This window comes from Sebastes umbrosus, chromosome 17 (assembly GCF_015220745.1).
Source record: "Sebastes umbrosus isolate fSebUmb1 chromosome 17, fSebUmb1.pri, whole genome shotgun sequence".
Taxonomy (NCBI): domain Eukaryota; kingdom Metazoa; phylum Chordata; class Actinopteri; order Perciformes; family Sebastidae; genus Sebastes; species Sebastes umbrosus.
In genome coordinates, this window is record NC_051285.1 from 8089048 (window position 1) to 8112371 (window position 23324).

At 40.4% G+C, this 23324-nt stretch overlaps 1 protein-coding gene across 1 annotated transcript in view; it reads left to right on the forward strand.

Annotated features, from left to right (window-relative positions):
- jade2 (jade family PHD finger 2) overlaps positions 1 to 23324 on the forward strand; it is a 188828-nt gene that overhangs the window by 19398 nt on the left and 146106 nt on the right. Inside the window, exons 2-3 of the mRNA XM_037749207.1 lie at positions 6054 to 6117; positions 11911 to 11996. Of these exons, the coding sequence (XP_037605135.1) occupies positions 6054 to 6117; positions 11911 to 11996 (150 nt within the window). The remainder of the gene's footprint in view (positions 1 to 6053; positions 6118 to 11910; positions 11997 to 23324) is intronic.

The window sequence follows — 23324 nt, forward strand, 5'->3', positions numbered from 1 at the left end:
AGTATCTTAAGACACTTTTCATATACAGCAGGTCTAGACAGTACTCTATAATTTAGAGACCCAACGAGAGATCTCCCATGAGCATGCATTCTACATTTTCCCATTAATCACGTTTGATCGCCCGGTTGAAAGCACACAGCCCTGCTCCACAGGCACCCGACACGCTTTGCCGAGGCGTTTTTTGAAGCGGCCGCGCCTTTAGTGACGCGTCTCGGTGTGATCAGCCCCAAAGTCTTTTTTTTTTGTTGTGAAAGACTAAACAACTTAAGCAGCAGAGTGGCTGGTGATGGTTCCCCACTCTGGTCAATACAGCGGGAAAAGAGGCAGCATTGCAAAAGAAAATCATTATAATTCAGTCCAATTTTCTCTTCTGAGTAGGCATACAATCAAGCAAGTGTTTGGCTACTGCCTGGAAGTCGTGCTTTTATCATAACAGGCATACGCAAAAAAAACGTTTTACAACTATAACACAGAAAGTGGAACCAAAACTGGGACAGACATGGAACCAAAATCTAAATTATTCTCCGACTGCTGCTGTAACATAGAAAGAAAAAATCTAAATTATAGGGAGAATCACTGAGGTCTGTCTTCACACAACAGGGGATAAGTTTCTGGATTTTCGCACTTAACCAAGCAACGGCTGGTTAGCATTTTCAGCAAACCAAATGAAAACCAAATGTCAGCAGCTAGCCACAAGCTCACTGATATGTCAGAGAGAAAACTTCCCCCCTCTTTTGTGGAGACAAGAGTCTGGTTGACTAAATATAAGTTTTTCTTCCAAACTGAAGTGTCAATCATTTAAATGCAAAACCCGTTGGGAAATAATTGGCATAAAAAAAAAAAAAAGATTTAGCAGTTTCCAAGCAGCAGCAGCAGCTATCTTGAGGGTTTGGTGAACAGAAAAGAGATGGTGATGCATGCACTTAAGGCAATTATTTTTGCCCAAAGTGGTGTTTTGAATATAAACATGCAAAAGTGACAAACTAAATGTATTTATCTTTTCATTCAATTCAAAAGCATTTTTTTATATGTTCAAAATGCACCTTAAAGGGAGATTTGTCAAGTATTTAATACGCTTATCAACATGGGAGTGGGCAAATATGCTTGCTTTTTGCAAATGCATGTATATATTTGCTATTGTAAATTAATTAACTACTCAAAACGCTGACAAATATTGTCCAGAAACCCTCACAGGTACTGCATTTAGCATAGAACAATATGCTCAAATCATAACATGGCAAACTGCAGCCCAACCGGCAACAACGGCTGTCAGTGTGTCAGTGTGCTGACTTGACTATGACTTGCTCCAAACTGCATGTGATTATCATAAAGTGGGCATGTCTGTAAAGGGGAGACTCGTGGGAAAACATTTTCATTCACATATCTTGAGGTCAGAGGTCAAGGGACCCCTTTGGAAATGGCCATGCCATTTTTTTTTCTCACCAAAATTTAGCGCATGTTTGTAACGTTATTTAGTATCCTTCGTGACAAGCTAGCATGACATGGTTGGTACCAATTGGTACGATTCTTTAGGTTTTCTAGTTTCATATGATGCCAGTATCTTCTCTCTAGCTTTAAAACTGAGCCCGCTACGACCTGAAAATCGTAAGATGCGTTAAAACGAATTTGCGCTGACGCGTTATTATCGTGTTAACTTTGACCGCCCTAGTTTAAAGCAAACTATATTAGTATCTGACGGTCAGATCTACCAACCTTAGAGTCCAGAATTGAAAAGCTCTGCTTGTGTGTGTTTCCTTGCAAAACCTACATGCACAATAAATTAATATGTGGAGGATTATGGACTCCAGCCATCATCATATTTACACAAGTGTTTTTCCTACTGTGACATGTCAAAAAGTCCTATCCACTTCCCTGACTGTTGATCCATCACATCTTCTGGGAGCCAGAAGCACTCCGACTCTACAGGTTTCCCACCCTCAAGCTCTGTCAGATGTATCTGATGGAGTTTCTTTGCCAAGCTGGAAGCACTGCATCTGGGAATTGAACCCAGGTTGCTGTGTTGATGGATAATAGGAGAAAAGAGTTTTACCCTTGGAGCTACAGTGGGACTAACGCAGCTAAAATTGCTAGAGGATCCTCATCTCACAAGCTAAAACATTCGTTTTTATAGCATTTTAGAAGCATCAAAATGCCTCCTAGCTCGTGATAAATGCTTTTCATAACCCTGACCTTTCCATTTAAAATGGTGTAGGAGTTTATTATATGTATGCAACAAATCAAAGCCATCATGTTGATGGATGGAGCCCCGCTCAGTTAAACCAATCATGAAAAATAACCCTCCACAGCTGTAGCCACAGGTATAGCTACCAAATGTGTGGGAGACACCTGAGTAAATATCTCTAGCCAAAATTGTCCTTTTTTCGTAGGTCGAATCACAAACGAGAACATGAGAAGTTCTCATGTATTTAATCCAGTGTTTGTTTAAGCCCGTTGCCATTTCTGCCACAAAACACCCTCTTCTTGTAAATGCTTCAAACAACTTGTAAAGCGACTCATTTAGAAGGCTGGTGTAATGAATAGATCCTTCAAACTATTTTATGTCACATTTTTTCTTCGCGTTCACATTTTCCTCTGGGTGGTCAGAAAAAGAAAAAAAAAAAATGACTGGGCTGCTTTTTTTTAAAAAAACCAACAACGTTGGTACCCTGAGTGTGGTTTAAGTGGGTCGCCTGAGAGTTTAATAGGCGAGGGGAAACCCTGAGACGGATCCAAGCGTGCAGACTTGAAGTCAGACAGAGGAAGTCAATGATGTACTTAACCACTCTCCTCAAAGGCAGGAAGACGAGCTAGAGCTAGACAGATGGGGGAGAGGTGGAAAGATGAAGAGAGAGAAGCGAGAGGGAGGCTGTGGAAGTCAATAATGTACTTAACCTTACTCTGCAGACTCCATGTGTCCCTGTTATTGTAAGGAAGGGATGATGGGAGGGGGGAGAAAGAGGGAAAGTGTAAGATGGCAGGACTTGGGAATGGAAATAGTCCGAGGCAGCGAAGAAGCGCTGTGTTTTTCTGTCAGCATAAATGTCAGAGTAGGTAAGTGTGTGCAGGGCAGGCGGGAGGCCGGGGTACAGGAAGAGCCCCATATAACAGGGAATAGCCCAGTTTTACGACCACATAAATCTCCGTTCCCCACTCTGCCGGTTGTAACCCACCTCCTCCTCTTTTGGCCTTCTTGCCTTAGTGTAGCGGTACGCTAAAACCTCCTTTTGACTTCTTGACTTTGTCTGCTGCTGCTCTCTTTTGCTTCATTTCTCTCTCTTTTCAGACTCTCTTGACCCATGCCCTCCTTTTTTTCCTCTTAGTGCTATTCTGTATATTTTCTTCCTCTTGAACTTCAAGCGACCAGGGCAAGAGATTAAAAATAGCTTCAGGCTGTTTCTTTTTTGCCACCTTGATGTGTATTTTTTACCTTTTTCTTTTCACCTTAATAATTGTCAGGGACACTTTTGTAATAAAACCCTGAGTTTGTGCAAATATGATTTATTTAATCTTGAATATAGCATCATATTAACAAGGTCAGATATTTTTCAGCGCTTCTGGCTGCGTGTTCAGTTGCGTGATGACCAGAGTGTTCTCGTTTTCTGTCCTGAAAGTGCCGGTGAATCTTCTTTAGTGGCCCGACGGGACTTTACTCCCATTCACACATTAATATGGGATGACAGCAAAGCGAAATAGGTGACAAATTAGAGGACAAGAGGGCTGGGTTTAAAAAAAAAAACAAACAAGATTTTTCATTCATCTTGATTTGAATGATCTGATATCGATTCAGAAAATCCTGAGATCGATCTTAATATATGCCTTTCCCGTAAATTGTGTGTGTGACACCGTACATTTAACAAGACGAGACAACTTTACTGCTAATTTCTTCTCTGCTCCAATCTCCCAATAGCTGATCAGCTGTGAGCGCACCAACTCTCTCTTGCTCAACCACACATATTATGCTAAAATCAATGATGTAGTAAACATATGGGTTGTTCTTAAACCCGGCCTTGGCCATTTTCACACGGTGGTAGGCCTACTGCGAGCATCAAACCATGTGCGTTGCATTTCACAAGTTGTTTTCTTCATCTATTCGTTCGCTATGTGGAACAGGGGTGTGAAGTGTGTGTGGGGGGGCAATATTGGTATTGTAACTGAAATATAAGTTGTATAATCCAATCAATATTGAATCGAATCGGACATTATTGACATTATTTTCATAATCCTGAAACCAGTCAGTGAGCCCTTGGACCGTTTCGATATGTTTCACCACCTATTTATTCAAATTTATCACTTGAATTTGGCACCTGTCTGTATCTATTCTGACAAAAACATGCAAACAATGAAACGGTTACTCCTAATAATAATATAAGTGCCATTATTTGTGCCATCATCTGTCAGTCTGAATCCTCTTACTGCTATTACATCTAGATTTCTCTTCAACTGGTCGTCTAAATCTAAATCTCTTGCTTCTAACATTTATTTATGTGAAGCAGAGTGTTATTGAAAAATGTAAAGGGTGCTATTTGATATGTTCCAGGATAAATACATTTTTTAAAACACATTTTTTCCACCTGAATAATCCGATGTTGTGCATTTTTTAAAAGCCTTTTGTCTGATTTATTCCTGACATTTATCTCTCTGACGCACTCTCTGACATTCCTCCTCTGTCTCTCTGACTCTTTCTTGGATCGCTCTTTGCCTGTAACATCTTCTTTATTCGTCTAGTCTAAACATCTCTTTTATCTTCTCTCTCTCTCTCCTGACTCTTGACAGACAGTTGAGTTACATTTCCAGTGTCTATCTGCTAAATACACTAGATGTCCTATAAGGAGCCCCTCGTCGTTATATCCCCCTCTCTCTATCGTCACATCTTCCTAATTCCTCTGCAGCTCTGAAGTGTCAAAAAAAGTGGAAACAGTAGAACAATTAAAGTGGTTTTTCACTGTTGTTACATGTGAATTGAATTGAAATTGCATTCTCTTGTAGATTGGAAAAATGGTGTAATTTGGGTTCATTTAAGCGTTTAGACTCATAAATTCCACAAAAGCAAGTAACGAGGTTTTTGCTTCTTCTTCATAGACACCACTTCTTAACTTCATATGCCTTCCCTATCTCTGTTGTGTCGTTGCTCCCTTCTGGAGGCTCATTCATTTCATGGATATGTTTTGTGACTGAAATATTGTGTAATGTTAATGCTGTTGGATAGCAATTTCTGATTTGTTGATTTTCATATTTTTTTTACTAAAAGGTGCCCCATGGGGCAAAGAAAAGTTATGTTTGCATTCAGTGTATCCTTGAGGTCTAACAAACTTGTTGAATGCATTTCCTTCTTCATAAAACATGTGCCCATTCTGCTCTGCCCTTTTCTGACACACATCTTGTGCACAAGATACAAGAAAGCGCTTTTTTTCCTGCAGAAAAGTTGACATATTAGGTCACTGTAGCATGTGGATAAAACTTGCACATAGCTTCCAGTAAAGTTAATTCGGTATGGATCAAGCTGGATTGCATGAGGTTGTATAGAGATGTTCTCATCGTACTGTAGAGGTTGCTTTTTTAATGTCTTTTATCACCATGAAAAACAGAAAAAAAAGCTTGTCTGCTTCTTAACGCTTCAAAAGTTGTCCTAGTTTAAGCTGGTTGAGAGAAGTGTTTTTTTCTTCTTCTTTTTTATAATGAAGAAATGAGTACCTACCGTATTAAAGCAGACTTTGTGCAATAGCTCCCAGTGAATACCGCACTAATGCAGGATGAATTCACAGTCGACATGTGCAAGGACTCTCTCCCACTGTTTGTGAAGAAACAGAACAACTGTATCATTGTGAAGTTCCCAGCGAGTCCGAAGCGCTAATGCGTAACGGTGATCAAGTCAGTTTATTCTGGCAGGCTGCCGGCTGGAGGCTCTGACAGATTGGTGCCATCAGCGCATTATTTCATTAACACTTGTGTTTTCATGGTGAACATCTTCTCACTCGTCATTTTTCTCTCTCTCTCTCTCTCTCTCTCTCTTGCCCCCCCCTCCTCCTTCCCTCCCCTTCCTGCCACCCTGACAGATGGAGAGCGAAAAGAAGAGGAGAAAATACTCCACGAGCAGCAACGACTCTGACACCACAGACAGTAAGTTGGAGAGAGAGATTCAGGGAAGGGGAGGGAGGGAGGGATTTTGTGTGTGTGTGTGTGTGTGTGTGTGTGTGTGTGTGTGTGTGTGTGTGTGTGTGTGTGTGTGTGTGTGTGTGTGTGTGTGTGTGTGTGTGTGTGTGTGTGTGTGTGTGTGTGTGTGTGTGTGTGTGTGTGTGTGTGTGTGTGTGTGTTTGAGAGGGAGTAAGAAACCTGGAAGTGTCAGAAAAGTGAGTTCCTGTGCTGCTGTTGTACGGTGAGCTACCTGTTTTAGTCAACTCCCTCAGGGTATTTCTCGTATTCACTCTCCATTTAGACCTGTCTCACCGCCGTCCCTCCTCTGCTCATTAAGACTTCCCCTTTTTAAACACAGCTACAATAGAAATATGAATCGATAACCCAAGCAGCCGTTAAAGTTGTTGTTCCCTATAGAAACAATTAATGGTGTTCCTTGCACACTTTTTGATGACCTATTATACCTCTGCTGCACTTTACCTCTGCAAAGGCTCGATGCCCTGCCTCGTGGTGAGCGAAGAGCAGCTTAACACATTTAACATTCTCATTTTACGAGTGAGAAGTTTTACTCGGGTGGAGTTGCACTGCGGTGAAATAAATGTTTTGGAAGATCCCACCACGTCATATTATTTTCTGAGCTTGGTGATCTCAGACAAATCCTACAGCTGATCTGCGCCCCGAGCGCAGTCCAGGAGCTGACTGCATAATGACCTGCTGCTTTAGTAAATCAGGCGCTTAATACACACAGAATGTGGCTGCAAATTCAATAAAAAACTCACTTTTTCTGAGTAAATCTGGCTTTTATGTGCTGTAATCACATGCAACATGTAGTTAATAGGCTGACTGATAAACGGATAGTAGATGATGGATGCAGTTTGATAGACCCAGAGTTATGACAGGGACTTAATCAACCACTGAGACAGACCAAAGACTGTATATAAAGACTCTGTCTCGTGGGCTGTATATATCTCTATATACAGTGTACGAGACAGAAATACTGCCATGAAGAGATACACTGCGTGATGATGGGAACATCTGGCCAGTCTAACACATTACCGCCACTGGCAGCTTGTGCTGGAAAACCGTTTGATAATAATCAGTCTTTGAACAGCGGTACAGTGTTACACAAGCTCACTTGGCTTTCACAGCTGATAACTGTCCATAAAATAGGAGGATTTAGTCATCAATTTTAATTAAATTTTAAATGTCAGTCTTCTTGGCTTTTGGCAGTAACATGACTAATTCTTGGTATTTTGCAGTGTGCATTTTACAATAACAAGCACATATTTTTGTTTGGCCATTTCTCTGACACTGTCATACCAGCATAGACAGAAAAATAGGAACTAGAAAACAAACTGTAGAGAATGGACCTCACTTTTGGTTCTGTGTCTCCCTAAAAGCTTTACTGAACTGATAAAGATTTCAGATATTATTTTAGACTAGACCGACTTTATCAAAGAAACCAAAGCAAAGTGGCTTAATCTGCCTTCTTGCACAATCTTTAAATGTCACTCTCTTCCTCAGCTAGATAAATTGAAACACTACTATAAAAAGTATGGCAAAGTTAACGCAATAATAACATGTTAATGCAAATTTGTTTTAACGCCACTAATTAAAACTTTAATAAAAAGTATTCCCAGTTGTTTTTTTGCACATTTTTTCTGTACTTCAGAATAAAACATTTTAATTAAATATTTTCATTTGAGATTTTCTTTCTCTGGAATCAATGTGAAATCAAATCTCCAATTACAGTAATAGAAATTCAATAGAAAGAACAAGGGTTGTTTCAATAATAGAAACAGTTCATTTGTCAGAAACAGTCCAAGTTCAGGGACGGATGTTGTTTTTGGAAGTTAAATACATTCTCAGAAATGAAGCTGAAGGCTCTCAGGATGAGGAATGTCCCGACCCTTTTCATTAAAAAATGTTTTAACTAATTCAAAATTTAGATCTGTGGAGATGAATTCAAGGTAACGTAGTGATTCAAACTTGAAAAACTGTTTTTCCTCCAGCGGGGCCACCGGAGGTTGAAGCAACCTTGTACAGGTTTAACTGTGGTCACAGGTCTGCATGTATAAATGATTTTACAGCAGGTTTAACAGGCTGTTTCTCAGACCTGACTGAGCCACCCTGTGCTTACGGCCGCACTCTCCGCTTTATAATTAGCTGTTAGCTGTTAGCTTCCCCTGGCCAGTGCAGCGTGGGCTCCAGCTGCATCTGTTGACTGGAGGTTATCAGGTTTCTAATTGAAGGATGCCCACGATAATTTTGCCCGCCGTGCACCAAGCGGGGCTTTTAATTAACACACGGCCATGATGGTAACCTCCTACTGCGCCGCGGCCCGCTTGGTTATCTGGCCACACACTGATGATGTGGTGCAGCTGTCTCGTGGGGCGTGTGGATGTAACCTGTAACAGATAAACACACGCTCTAGTGGAGTGCACATGCACGAGCACACTCAAAAATGTCCAGCAGATTGACACACAGTCTCACTGAATATACAGATCCATGATAAATGAAAAGAAGAAGCAGCATAATGTGTCTTAGTGAGGTGTTGTTCCACCTCGAGTCTCCACAACAGCTCCACTGCTTCTTGGCAGAGATTCTCAGAGTCTCTCTGGTGTTTTGATGATGATGGAGGACAGCGCTGCTGTCTTAACACGTCACTCTAAAATCTCCCACAGATGTTCAGGTGTGTTGAAATCGAGATGTGTTAATAATTTAAAAGAATGAGCACACACTCATACATAAGCACAGATGCACACGCATAGACACACCTATTTAAAATGCTACCTCATCCCGTTCACTGTATCAGTGTTTTTTTTTGTGGTTTTCATGTTTGTCTTGGATAAAGTAGAGTCTCGCTGCCCCAGTTTACTTTTAAACAATAAAGACAGGGTACATACACAGTCTGTAGGGGTGCAGCGGACCACAAAACTCACGTTTCAGGTCGTATCACGGCTTTGAGTCACGGATTGGATCGTTTCAGCAGAAAAAAAGTGAACAAATATAATTTAGAGATGCCCTGATCCCGTTTTATTTTGCCGCACATACAGATTGCTGATCGTCAATGAGCTGAATTGGCCGTTTTTGTTGTTATTTTTAAATTTAAATGTTATCCTTTTCTTTGTTATAGTCATGTATCGTGGTTATTTGCATAAAAACACATAATTTGAATGATTAGGAAATAAAAGATTGTATTTTTATTGTTAAAAAATATTGGCATTAATAGTTCTAATGATGTATCATAAGCTGCTTGGAGCTAGGTTAAGGAAGTTTAACAGGCCATAGTTGTCTTTCTATTATCTATTTTATATTGCTGTGAAAACATCTCCTTCAAAGAACTGTATTCATTCAAATTTCTCGGCAAAAACTACATTCTACAAGATTACATTTGAACAAATCATGATAACGTTGGAATTTACCTTCGCCCAACACTCATTTTTAGTTACTGAATAGAGCCTGAACGCATCACAATGTAACTCAATGGAACCTCCGGATACGTTAGCTGCTCCGGTGCTGCCGACGTGAACTAGCTCTCCTCCTTCTGATTTCAACACAGATTTGTTGCTCACAATGCACCGTTATCATATCGGCCGTTATCAATTGGCAGTAAAACTTTATTTCACACAATAAACTGTGTAATTAAGTTGTGGTTCACATGCGTGCTGAACGGTGGGAGGGAATCTGTACGGATCAACTACGGTCCGTTACACCACTAACTGTTAGTTGGTGGACTTTGACACCATCACTCGGAACAGCTGAGTAAAGGATCAATTATAAATAATTTGTTCAAACCCACTCCTGGCTGTCAGTTCACTCCATATGTCCTGTCATGCTGTGGCACTGAAAGTGTGTTTGTGTGTCTTTGTGTGCGAGTACTTAAAACTGTGCAACTGTGAGAGTTTGAGACAGGGAGTCAATGCAAGCAAAATGTGTGCGATGGTGGCAGACACTGTGGGTGTATGTGACTGTGAGCATGCATATGTGGCAAATACAAAGAAGTGTTAGCAGCTCTATATACAGGATATATGTTTATGTGTGAATTATGTGTGTGTGTGTGTGCGCGTGTGTGTAGAGAGCGAGAGGGAGTCTGTAATTTTGAAGACAAGCCTGACAGCAGTTCTGCCCTCGGCGCTGTTAGTTGGTCAGACGTCACAAGTAAAATTAGCACGGTGGCAGCACTGCTGTGGTGGCGATGGAAATATGTTGAGTGGGAGGCTGCGCACACACACACATCCATACACACACACTTACAGTCATGGTCGCAATGTGCTATATTACACAGTATTGGCAAATTTGTGTTTTCCATTATGCCAGTGTGATGTAATTTAATTGCCAATGTGATGCAATTTTTAATGACAGCCTCCTTCGCGGTGCACAGATGAAAACGAGCTTTCAGCTGTATCTGTTGCAGTAGTTTTATGATTTAAAAAAAATATATAGAAAGCAGCATATATTAAATTACATACACTCTTCTGCTCACATACATGGGCACACAGAAAAAACACACACAGGGCAGCTGATTGAAGCGGTGGGTGGGATATTGGCTCCAGCGTCTGGTTAATTGCCATTAAGTTGTGTATTAATGAGGTTGTAAAGGACCACAGTGGACTAACTGCTTAACAAGATGCTATTTATACTGTCATTACTTATTAAACCTCTTAATAGATCATCATCAGTCTGCTTCAATTAAAGGCCTGACTCAGTGGTAGTTCTGCCACGGGCGTCGGAAAAGTCACGGGGAAGGTTTCTTTTGGCTGCTTTCTTTTAGTGCTTCTCTGCAGTGTTTGAATCGCCTCCATCGGTGTCAATTACAAAGGCCTTGAACTCCATCGCATGCTCATTTAAGAACTTTTTTAACATTGATGAGCAGCTTTTGGCTCTTTAATATGTAGCTGATCCCCCTGCTGGTTTCTTGATGGTTGATGTTACAGCGTTTTTATTGTCTTTTGTATTGTAAACCCACTCTGCAAAACAAATTTCTCCCGTGGGACAGTAAAAGTTTCTTTGGAGTGGATTTGAACACACGCTGTGAACATGAAGTCTGATCTACAGCCAGAGACCTGTTCTTCATTTTCCCCCCACTTTAAATCCACAATCACACTCGTGAATGCACATTCTTGACAAATCAAACACAGATTAAGTTTGTCTGATGTTCTTATCCGGATGAGTGAACACTTTGTCTTTACAACTGTGTCACAAGCTGTGAAAAATGTTACAAAAAACACTTATTGAGTATTTAGTAGGGCTGTCAGCCGATTAAAATATTTAATCATGATTAATTGCATGATTGATGATGTATATATTTATTATTGGAAATCAATTAACAACACAGAACAATGATAAATATTGTCCAAAAACCCTCACAGGTACTGCATTTAGCATAAAAAATATGCTCAAATCATAACATGGCAAACTCAAGGCCAACAGGCTACAACATCTGTCAGTGTGTCAGTGTGCTGACTTGACTATGACTTGCCCCAAACTGCATGTGATTATCATAAAGTGGGCATGTCTGTAAAGGGGAGACTCGTGGGTACCCATAGAACCCATATTTATTCACATATCTTGAGGTCAGAGGTCAAGGGAACCCTTTGAAAATGGCCATGCCAGTGTTTCCTCCACAAAATTTTGCGTAACTTTGGAGTGTTATTTAACCTCCTTCGCGACAAGCTAGTGTGACATGGTTGGTACCAATGGATTCCTTAGGTTTTCTAGTTTCATTTGATACCTCCACTCTAGCTTTAAAACTGTTTTTTTATTTTATTTCTGCAGGTCAGGTGACGTCGTGGTCCAGATCATCCAAGAACACGGGCACCAGCAGCACATGGGTCCGCCATCAGCACAAGAAACCATCAGAGGTAAGTCAGTGTGGCAGCTTGGTTCAGTGACTCAACCGTGCACTGTACACAAAAATGTGTTTAATGAAACACAGCCTCTGTTTGGCCATTACACGCTCCCAGTTTTGCTCCACTTCACTTGCTGTCTGTTATTTGTTGTGGCTTTGCTGGATTGTCTCAAATGGTCAGATTCCAGCACTGTGTCTAGTTGTCGGGGTTTCTGAACACTGGCAAGATGTGCAGCTATTATGACCCAGTAGCTAATGTAAAACCTTAATTCAGGGCTGTGTATGGTTTCTTGACAAGCTCAGGTGGCAGAGTGATTGCTGGGTTAACGATACCCATCCCTATGAACTACAAAACCCTGCACACCACAACTTATGCAAAAGCAAGACCATTCTCCTGTCAAAGCATACACAATTATAAGAGACAAAATGAAGTTACTCAAAGGAAAATTAGACAAATAGAGACTTTTTGTGGCGTCAGTACCATGCCTTACACCAGCATCCTACTTTGATTTAAGATTGTGATCCAGCCACTGCAGCTATATATCAGTTCTTAACTGGAACAAACACTTCTGTCCAATGTAAATACAGCCATCTCCACCACCACAGCTAAATCAACCAGGCGCATGGATGGCACAGATTGGTTGGCTTAAATACCAGGTAGAGACATCCATATGGTCACGATGAACGATCCCGAGGGCTCTCAAATGACCACCTTGAGGAAGAAACTGGCATAATCCAGTTGGAAAACGGTGCACCAAACCAGTTGTGGCAATGCTTTGCCTGCCACAATCACACATTCCTCCCACTCTGTCAGTGAAGTGGGTTCAAATCTGTTTAAGGAGAACTCGTCTCTTGCTGTTTGAAGAGTTTCTCTCCAAAAATAACTATCTGCCATTGGGAACAAATTACATCTGCTCTTAAAAATTAGCAGAGGAGATTTTTGGGTAAAGGAGAGGAGGTAACAGCCTCCGATGGCACTTCTCAAATTCTAAAGATGTTCAATGGAGCACTTAAAACAAAGATCTTTTACAAAATGAATTAATACTATTTTAGAGGGTAATCTGCTCTCGCCTTTGCTGCGATTTCTCCCCATCGTTCCTACCAAAAGATGTCAAAAACTGTCTAAAGTTTAAGAGCGCAAATGTCTCTCTTTTGTAACTTTTGAAAGGGGAATGAATAGAGCGAAATGGCACGCATGCCCCCGAACCACCCCGAAGTACAAGTCATCAGCAGAGCATCTGTCATGCCTGTGCATTTGAAGCTTCCTCCCCCTCAGCTCCATCCAGTTAACCACAGGCTGTTGGAAGGTCCTGTCAGCAATCAGTCGCTCAGTAATTACTACTGTAGCTCTCTGCTCTGACCTGGGCCTCAGCTGAAGAGCCAGGGGCCACGTTCCCTTTCATAACGCTGCCTCCTCGCCTTGCTCCGGGCCACACCGCTCTGTCGTAAAAGGATGATGTTTTGCAGTCATTTTTCTGTCTTTTCCGGTGGCATTGAATGACAGGGAGGGTTGAACAAAGAAAAAGGGGTGGGTGACATCTGACAAAGGTTCAGTGCAAAGTTTTGAAGTCAAGAATGTGCATCTGAACTGATGTCAGGAAAGCTTAACTTAACGCGTGTTGGCATTTGTCTCCGTGCTGCTGGAGAGATATTGACACATTGTACTGTTTTTAGCTACTTGCTCTTCTTCGGGGCTCTCTTACTTGTTGATTCTTTCGTCTTTATTGATGTGTTGTCTCCTGTTATGCTGTTTTTGCACCTCAGCCGTGGAAAGGAATGACATTTTGTTCTGTGGAATCACATCTGGCCGGGTCAAATTGATCACCATAAGCGGATGATTATTATAACGAAATGTTTGTTGTGCATCATTTCTCATGCAGATTACCATCTTATTGACATTTGTATATTTATCACATGAATACCATGTAATGAATTGGACCGCTTTGCTATTTACTAGCTCACTCCTTCTGCCTTTACCCTCAACGAGGTTGAGGCATTGCCATCTTTGGCCGGCGAGCATGCATGCAGATTAACAGCCCTTTGCCGGGGCTCCTCGCTCGCTCACCCGGCAGCAGCATGGAGGGAGACGAGCGCCGGTCTGAATATGTGCTGCAGAGCCGGTTGGACACTTTGGGGGCATTACATGACCAGGCATTATCAATCTACTTTCCCCGTGCGCATTAGTTTTTCATTCAGAGATGACTTTCCTTTTCCCGTCATGATATCAATGTACACACAGCATCAGCCACGGGTATCCAGCAGGACAGCAGACGGTCCGCGAGACGAACTATCAAGGGAGTAAAGTAAAAAACAAAAATTCAGTTAACGTTAGTCTAACGTAGATTTAAAATGTTTTTCCCTATGTTGTCATGTATGAAAAGACCCAAAATGAACACGTAAGCAGATTACTTGATTACTGTAAGCAAATTATTTAAACAGCATCTGTATAGGAATGATTCTGTCCCAAGTTTTTTTATCTATATATAACCTGTAACCGTGATCACGATAAGCAGTTTACGCTGTAACCACACGTATATGGATGAATGATGACAAACTTAAACTTGAACTTGGGTCAAAGAATTGTCCTTCAGCTAAATTTTTCAAAAACAACTGGTTGCATGTCAGCACTTCAGCCAGGAGGTGTTGGGAAGTGCTGTCAGTGTCCTGAGGCAACAGGAACAACTTGTTGCATGTTTTACAGGTCAAAGGTCATGACCCTGATGAAATCACATGCCCCTTTCACTAACAATGCTTAAGCTGGAGCAAACCATTGAGGTCACGTCCCTCATTTTCACTTGCTACGCATTTAACTACTCTTTCGCTTTGCAGAGAGGAGCGTTGCTTTCTCTGCTCACCTGCCAAGTATATCTGCATCTAACCACTTCGACACTATCGCTGCTGTGGTTTGTCCAACCTGCCGGCTCTTTTTGTCACTTCACAGACAATAAGCAGCCACCCTGACACAAACAGATTAAGAGTGGGTAGTCTCAGCTGTTTTTGAAGGAGTGAGCGTGATGCAGACTTGTTTTCCTTTCGACCTGACTAATTAAAAGGATGAAGAGGCTTTCTTTGTATCCAAGCAGTAGATCAATCAGGCTAATATCGATCAGTGAAACAACTACCAGTGTTAAATGTCACATTTACATTTGTCATTTAGTGTTGAACTAGTTCACAAGCAAGAAGTCCAAGTTTCAGTGGTTGAAAAAAGCTGTTAGCAGATGATGCTCATCAGTGCTATGTCAAAACTCTGCGGATGGTCTGGGTTGCAGTATTTCTAGTACAATAACACTGTTTTCATTGAAATACATGGCATATTTTGTTTTGTTTTTTTAATAGAAATGCCAATGTGAATTGGAACTTGGTATGGAGTATATTGGCTGTGTTCAAGTGTTTGAGAATTGGATGTAAATGTTTTTTGTTGATGGTGGCAGCCGGACATCACTGAAACTAAGTGCTTTTTAAAATGATCAACAAAAAGTAAAAGCAAGATCAAAGAAAGGGTGATATTTTTAGACAGTTAAAAATCCTCGTCAGTGCATCCCTCCTAGGAGGAAAATTGAACAGTAGCTCACAATGTGGACACGTTTATGGAATGATACTCACTCTTGGTTAAAGGAGGTGTGGCGAAGGGTAAACACTGCTGACTTGTAATGACAACGTAGCTCTTTTCTAAAAATGAGCCGTCTCTATTTGCGCCTTAGCAAGTCGTTCACTCCAGCTTTGACTTTTCTTAGAAGTGGTTTAGAGAGCTTTACTCGGTGGAAGGAGGACGCAGTCAGATGCTTCCTTTTTTTTATAGCTGTTTTATCTCAGTTTTAATGAGTGCAGAGATTGAGGATTTGAAAATTTTGTCGACAAACAGGAAGTTATTATGACATAAAGTGCATACACAAACAGCACATATTTGGTCTTATGGTTAATGGTTAGGGTCAGCATTTGAGCGAGATATTCAATCACGATTAATTAATTTTTTATCTGTTCAAAATGTACCACAAAGGGAGATTTGTCAAGTATTTAATTCTCTTATCAACATGGGAGTGGGCAAATATGCTGCTTTATGCAATTATATGTATATATTTATTATTAGAAATCAACTAACAACACAAAACAATGACAAATATTGTCCAGAAACCCTCACAGGTACTGCATTTAGTATAAAAAATACGCTCAAATCATAACATGGCAAACTCAAGCCCAACAGGCAACAACAGCTGTCAGTGTGTCAGTGTGCTGATTTGACTATGACTAGCCCCAAACTGCATGTGATTATCATAAAGTGGGCATGTCTGTAAAGGGGAGACTCGTGGGTACCCATAGAACCCATTTTCATTCACATATCTTGAGGTCAGAGGTCAACAGACCCCCTTTGAAAATATCCATACCAGTTTTTCCTTGCCAAAATTTAGCGTAAGTTTTAAGCGTTATTAGAAAGATCGGCAGCCCGTTTAATTAAAAATCCCAAATTGCGTTAATGCATTAGAGAAATTAGTGGCGTAAAACAAATTTGCATTAACACGTTAATATCGCGTTAACTTTGACAGCCCTACCTAAAACTATTTGTGCCTTCATGCATCCGGCGTAGATAACAAAAACTTCTTTAAAAAAAATAAAAAAAGCACTGTAATGTATAGCTGCAGTGATACTGAGTCACCAGTCAGAGCGAGGACTCTTTCTTAAGCAGCTCTCGGCCTCATCCCTTCTGACAAAAGCAGAGCTCCCCGTCTTCAGAGAAATCCCCCTGCTTTCCCCCAGGGGATTGTGTGACACTTGTCAAAACACTGCAGCATGGGCAGACGACACACACACACACACACACACACACACACACACACACGCATTTGTTAGAGGGTGCTAGACACACTACATCGAGGCGGAAACATGAATACACACACACACTTTGCACTCTGGGGGTTTCTTCCAGGCTTGTGGTATTGAAATTTTGTTCCACACACTCGGACAGGGGAATGGCGTATTCAAATTGTTCAATTTGAATCTTTCTCTTTATGGTGATTTTTAGTATGAAAATCAGTCAAGTGATCAGGTAAACATGGAGACGCCATTAGTTATAGGAAGTGACTGTTTATAATGTGTTGATGGGTTTTATTCTTTTTTTTACAAACCTCACCATATCGTGACAGCAGAACTGCAGAAAATGAATACGGATGACGATCTTTTGAAAATAACAGCAATAATAGCAACTGGACTTGTTGTGTTTCCATTTTTGTCTTTGATATTTGGTAATTTTCAGGTTTTTCTGTAAGTTGCATAACATTTTTAATGAGCATCACCTGTTGCTGGACAGATCTGGGAGGCTTTGATTTTATGAGTATGGGATATACAATTAATAATATGTCTCTAAATCCGATCCAAAGTATATTTAATGAGCTTTTAATCAAATATTAATGAGCGAATTGTCATAGATGATGCATTATGGGATATGGGTGAACCAAATGATCTTTGCGATTTTTCCCAAATCACAACATTTCAAGGGAAACCCTTTTAAAAGTAGTTAATGTTTTAAGTACAGAATCCGAACTGTTATTTATGAGGAGTTATTTTTGATGCCAAAATCTAGGTCTAATGATCTGCTTTAATCTACTGAGATAATATCACAAGCTCAACACATTTTTCTTTTAATCATTATTCAGTTTGCAATTTACAGCTTGGCAGTTTAGCAAAAAGCCGTGACTTGCAATTAGTGCAACAGTTAATAAGTGTGTATGTACAAGAACTCACGCTCACAACTGGGAAATGGAGTAGGGTGTTAGGAGCTCAGCAAAGGCACTAAATATAGTTATTATTTTTCTAGACTTTTGGTATCATGGGTCGTCTTTGTGGCCTTAAGGTTACTTGCTGCCTTGCTGACATGACTGTAAAAGAGCAGGTCAATATCAAACTAGTTACTAGTTTAAGGCATGTTGCTTTCTTGGATATTTCAGTGGCTGCAAGGATGATGACTTGATAAAGGTCAGATCAGATATCATTGTTTCACAACTTTTAACCTCGTCAAAAGTATTTTCATAAGTGAGAAAAGAGCTCTAGAGGCTAATAGACTAAAATCAATATTGCCTGAGCAGACTTAATGTTAGCACAGCGTTAGAAGAGGCTGTTGAACATGTTGCACCATGGGAGGAAGGAAGTGGTATTGACGGGTGTTGCCAAAAAGATGATAGCTGAGCAGGTGTGAAAACTCTCTCTATATCATCATTGTTACATGTGCATACATACTGTACATACTGTAACAGTTTGTTTATGTGTATGTGTGTGAAGGTGCAAGTCGAATGTGCATGCAGTGTGCATATGCGGTTGTATCCATAACAATGTGAGAGTGACGGTGTGAAGGAAAGAGGTGGTAGTTGCAGCACGTTTTTCAAGGCCTGTAAAAGTAAACCAGAACCCTTAAGATTATGAATTTATATAAACTGGATATGCATGTTGTGTTGGTATTCAGTGAGTTTTAAATTTTTCTGTAATGCACATGTAGTGTTCATACAGCTTTGGCTCAGTCCAGCGTGACTCTTTAGAATTGTTTTTGTGGTAGGATGCAGTTTAATATATGTCTGAGATGTTGACAGGATAGGGCTGTCAATTGATTAAAATATTTAATTGCATGATTGTCCGTAGTTAATCACAATTAATCGCAAAGTAATCACACATACATCTGTTCAAATATGCTTTCTTTATGCAAATGTTTCTATATTTTTATAATTGGAAATCAATTAACAACACAAAACAATGACAAATATTGTCCAGAACTGCATTTAGCATAAAAAACAATGTCAAATCATAACATGGCAAACTCAAGCCCAACAGGCAACAACAGCTGTCAGTGTGTCAGTGTGCTGACTTAACTATGATTTGCCCCAAACTGCATGTGATTATCATAAAGTGGGCATGTCTTTAAAGGGGAGACTTGTGGGTACCCATAGAACCCATTTTCATTCACATATCTTGAGGTCAGAGGTCAAGGGACCCCTTTGAAAATACCCGATCCAGTTCTTCCTCGCCAAAATGTAGCACAAGTTTGGAGCGTTATTTAGACTCTTTCGTGACAAGCGAGTAAAGCATGGTAGAATTGGATTCCTTAGGTTTTGTAGTTTCATATGATGCCAGTATCTTCCATCTTCAATAACAACATTTCTAAGGATACTTGTACCTAACTTGCCAAGATGGGAAGTTTCTCTGTGTTCATTTGCAATTGCTGTTTTTTTTCATATTAATGTAAGAAGTCGTTGCACATTGAGTGGTGAAAAGATAAAGAAAAAGAAGATGAAAACACAATCAACAACCAATTTGACAGACAGATGGAAATCATTGCAAAGTGGTGTAAAATGCCGGTAGATATCAGTAATCATCAGTAATTCTAAGTAATCTGTAAAAGGTGCAGCAGTTTTTACAGAAAGTAAGCCTTGGAAAAACCATGGAGGAGTGTTTTGAAAGCACCGAATTCAGTCCTGAAGTTCAAAACAGCAGCCAACTGCTGGAAAACACAGCGTGCCTGCTGAATAGTCCTTGATGTTTTTATTCCTTATAGTTTGCACTTGTCAAAGTAATATTGCAATCGAATTAGGACATCGGAAAATTTCCTCGGGGCAATGACAAGCTCTGTGAACCGTTCACAGGTGTTTTTAAACACCTTGTATATTAAACTCATAGAGTCATTGTTCCGTATATGCATCCAGATGTGCAGATGTTATAGGTGGATCGCTGTCAAAGTTGTGTAAACTCACCAACGTGCCAAAATCCAAGGCACAAGTTCTAATCCTCTGGAGGACTGTTGGACTTCTACATGTATTAATGGTTAAGTAATCATGTGCACAGATACAAGCATGTGTATGTATACATGTGTAAGCGTGAGTGTGTGTATCCAAACAGGCTAGCAGCTGTTGCAGCTCATTAGGGTCTGGTAGAAACAGCTGTGTAACTCCATGGCAACCAGATGCAAACAGCTACAGGAATGCACAGAGTTGGTATTACATTTTCTCTCTCACTCCATGTGCCAAGTCCAGTGAGTGGATGAGCAGCCTGGATGGATAGATGGTGGAGAGCTAAGCATGTCGACACATACCAGCAAATAAACATATGCGCTCACACACACACACACAGCCAATGTAGCCTCCAGCTGTTGTATTAAGCTGTCAGTATTGCTCCTGTTGCTCAACTACCAGGTGCTGAAATCTAAAAAACAAAAACACATTGTTGAAAAAGGATGGATGTTGAAAAGATTGCTTAGGTTGTCAGAGTTAGATACAAATGATTGGAGGGAATGATGGATGTAAAGGTGTGGAAGCAATACAGCTGCATACTAGGGTGGTGAAATCTACTGCGAGAGAAATGAAGATGGCAAGCAAGCACTGCTCAGAAACCCCTTTATTGTCAATCTACCTAGGAAAGCCATCCATCCTCTGACTGCTCTAGGTCTCTAGTTTGTGGCTGTATAGTTTCACGAGGCTGTGATTATCCTAGAGGTCACCACAGGTCATTTTATACAGTGATGTCAAATTTTAAAAAATGGTCCCACTACAATGAAATGTATACTATGGGGACTAACATCATCACACATGAATACAGTTGGGCTCATTGGTTCCACAAGAGTCTCAGCTTTACAGTGATACCCAATTTATGTAATTCCAAGACTGTTTAGGGACCCAAGTTTGCAGAAATATAGACAGAAATAACACATTTATAATGCAAAAAAGACTCATGGGTACCCATAGAACCCATTTTCATTCACATATCTTGAGGTCGGAGGTCAAGGGACCCCTTTGAAAATGGCCATGGCAGTTTTTTTTGCCAAAATTTTGCCTAACTTTGGAGCGTTACTGAGCCTCCTTCTCGACAAGCTAACATGACCTGGTTGTTTCTGATTTCATATGATATCTGTACCTTCACTTTAGCTCTATAACTGAGCCTCTGAAATATAGTAAAGTTGATCAGGATCGCCTGCGATCCCGCAGGTCTCAGGGGGTTAATGAAAGAGTGTGACAAAAAGAAAAAAGTGTGACCATCAGATAAAGATGCTATGAAAGCCTAAAATAAAACTGGCATATTAACTGTTGCACAAAAACATCTTCTCTACAGTTTTTTCTTGTTCTATATTTCTTTGCTGTACTTCACTTCAAAGTGGTCGTTCTGAAGTTTTACCCATGCAGGCTTCAGCATCCGTGCTGTTCGAGGTGTTTCTGTGTCATCATTATCGCTTTCCTAACGTTGGCACCGTGTTCCTAATTGATGCTCATGTGTTTCTTCTAAAAAGATTTGTGTAAATCAGGTTTCGGCAGCCAATTCTGCATTACCTCTGCTGCCCTGCACAAACACAGACACACACACACACACACACACACACACACACACACACACACACACACACACACACACACACACACACACATCACCACATTTTCAAGGACAGTGGGGGAGCGAGAAGTGTTGAAACATTGTGCATCTCGTCGCTTTGATGAAAGTTTGCAGTGTTTTTTTTTGGATATAATTAGTTTCGCATTGAAATAAAATTAAAAAAGGTGCTGTAAAAGCTGCAGTTTCTCACTCTCTGCGATGGCGAGAGGTAGTTGTAATCTTGTTTGAGCCACGGTGAAGAGATTGCAAGGCCTCCAGAGTAGTGTTTATGATGTCGTCTTGTCAGCTCCTGTTTTCAAACTCATGTTATTGATGGCTTGACATGGCTAGGGCAACTCACTTTGCTTTATTTATAACTCACTGGTAAAAAGGCTGGATTAGAGTAGAGTAGAGATTATGACTCTAGTACAGAACTGCAACTCCTGTTCAATGATTTAGCGTTATTTGTTGTTGGAGTCGTTGAGTGGCGTAGTGACTAAGCCAATGTCATTCAAATTAGGGCTGCAACTTATTATTTTCATTGTCGATTAACCTGTAAATGGCTTAAAATGGCAATCAGTGGTTCTCAAAGCCCAAGATGACGTCCTCAGATGTTTTGTTTTGTCCACAACTCGATTTACTGTCATAGAGGTGTAAAGAAACCAGAAAATATTCACATTTAAGAAGCTGGAATCAGAGAATATTGCCTTTTTTCTTCTTAAAACATCACTCAAACCGATTAATCGATTATCAAAATAGCTGGCGATTAATTTAATAGTTGACAACTAATCGATTAATCGTTGCAGCTTTAACTCAAACACAATGTTATTAGTTCAACTACAGTATATATAGTATGCCCGTTTTAATGTCTGACACTCCACCATGCAAATGACACAAAATTACAATTTGTAAACTAAATCAAAGACACAAACTTCTAACATATTTTTGCTACAATATGGTATTCTTCACTTACAAGAGGTACGTATGATTTTAAAAAAATTCTGTCAAGGATTTTTCTCTCCAGAGGTTGAAATAAAATGTGTGTATTCCCACAGATAATTGACTATTGAGCAAAAAAATCAGCAATCTGTGTTGTAATCTGTTCATCAAAATATCAGGTTTTGATGTCAGTCTCACAAAATCAAAAGAGTAAAGACTTCTTTCTAGACCCCCTCATGCTGCACTGACATTCAAAGCATCGATAGACCAGCATGCAATCCATCCACAAGACATGTTGTGTCTCTCTCACATATTCAATACAAAATCTTCATGCACATCTTCTGGGTGTTATGCAAAGCAGCTCTTGTGAATGTACTGAATCAGTAACTGTAGTAGAAGCAGATGAGATAGATTGAGGGACAAAAAAAAGTGAAGTACCTCAGTTGAAAATAAACTGACTCCTGGAACACACTGTACATCACAGATTGATGATATACTACTGCAAGAGTATCTGGCAGCGTATTTTTCCTTTTTTTGAAAATAAAAGAAGATCTTTTGACGAGCGGTTGTTACTTAAAATGACTCAGAACCTCTTAGCGTTGGAGTGGGCGTTAATATGAGGCCAGCTGACAAGTTGCTGTGTTATTATAAGACTCTGCGGACCAACTCCTATTCACAAGTCATAGGGTTTATTTTGGACTGCACACAGCACCAGATGGGTGGAGTTTTGTGCATCAGAGCAATTCAGAAAAACTAACTGACAAAATATAGTTCTGTGTGACAGATACCACCCATCTGGCACTCCATGTCGGGTAAAACCAGCTACAGATCTGTCACATGCTATTTAGACTTTTGATCCTCTCTTGGGTCTGTTCTTGATGCTCTGAATGCTGCACTTCAGGTAAACCTGCTGAGCGTCAGAGCAGACAGCTACTGGTTGGCTTCCATTTTAATCAACTTTGTTATTCCCTTATTAGTAATTTCTGCTGCTAAAAAGCTTGTCAACAGACTCAAGGCAGGCGTGTGAGGCAGCATTAATCATGTAGTTGTTTTGGTTGTTTTTCAG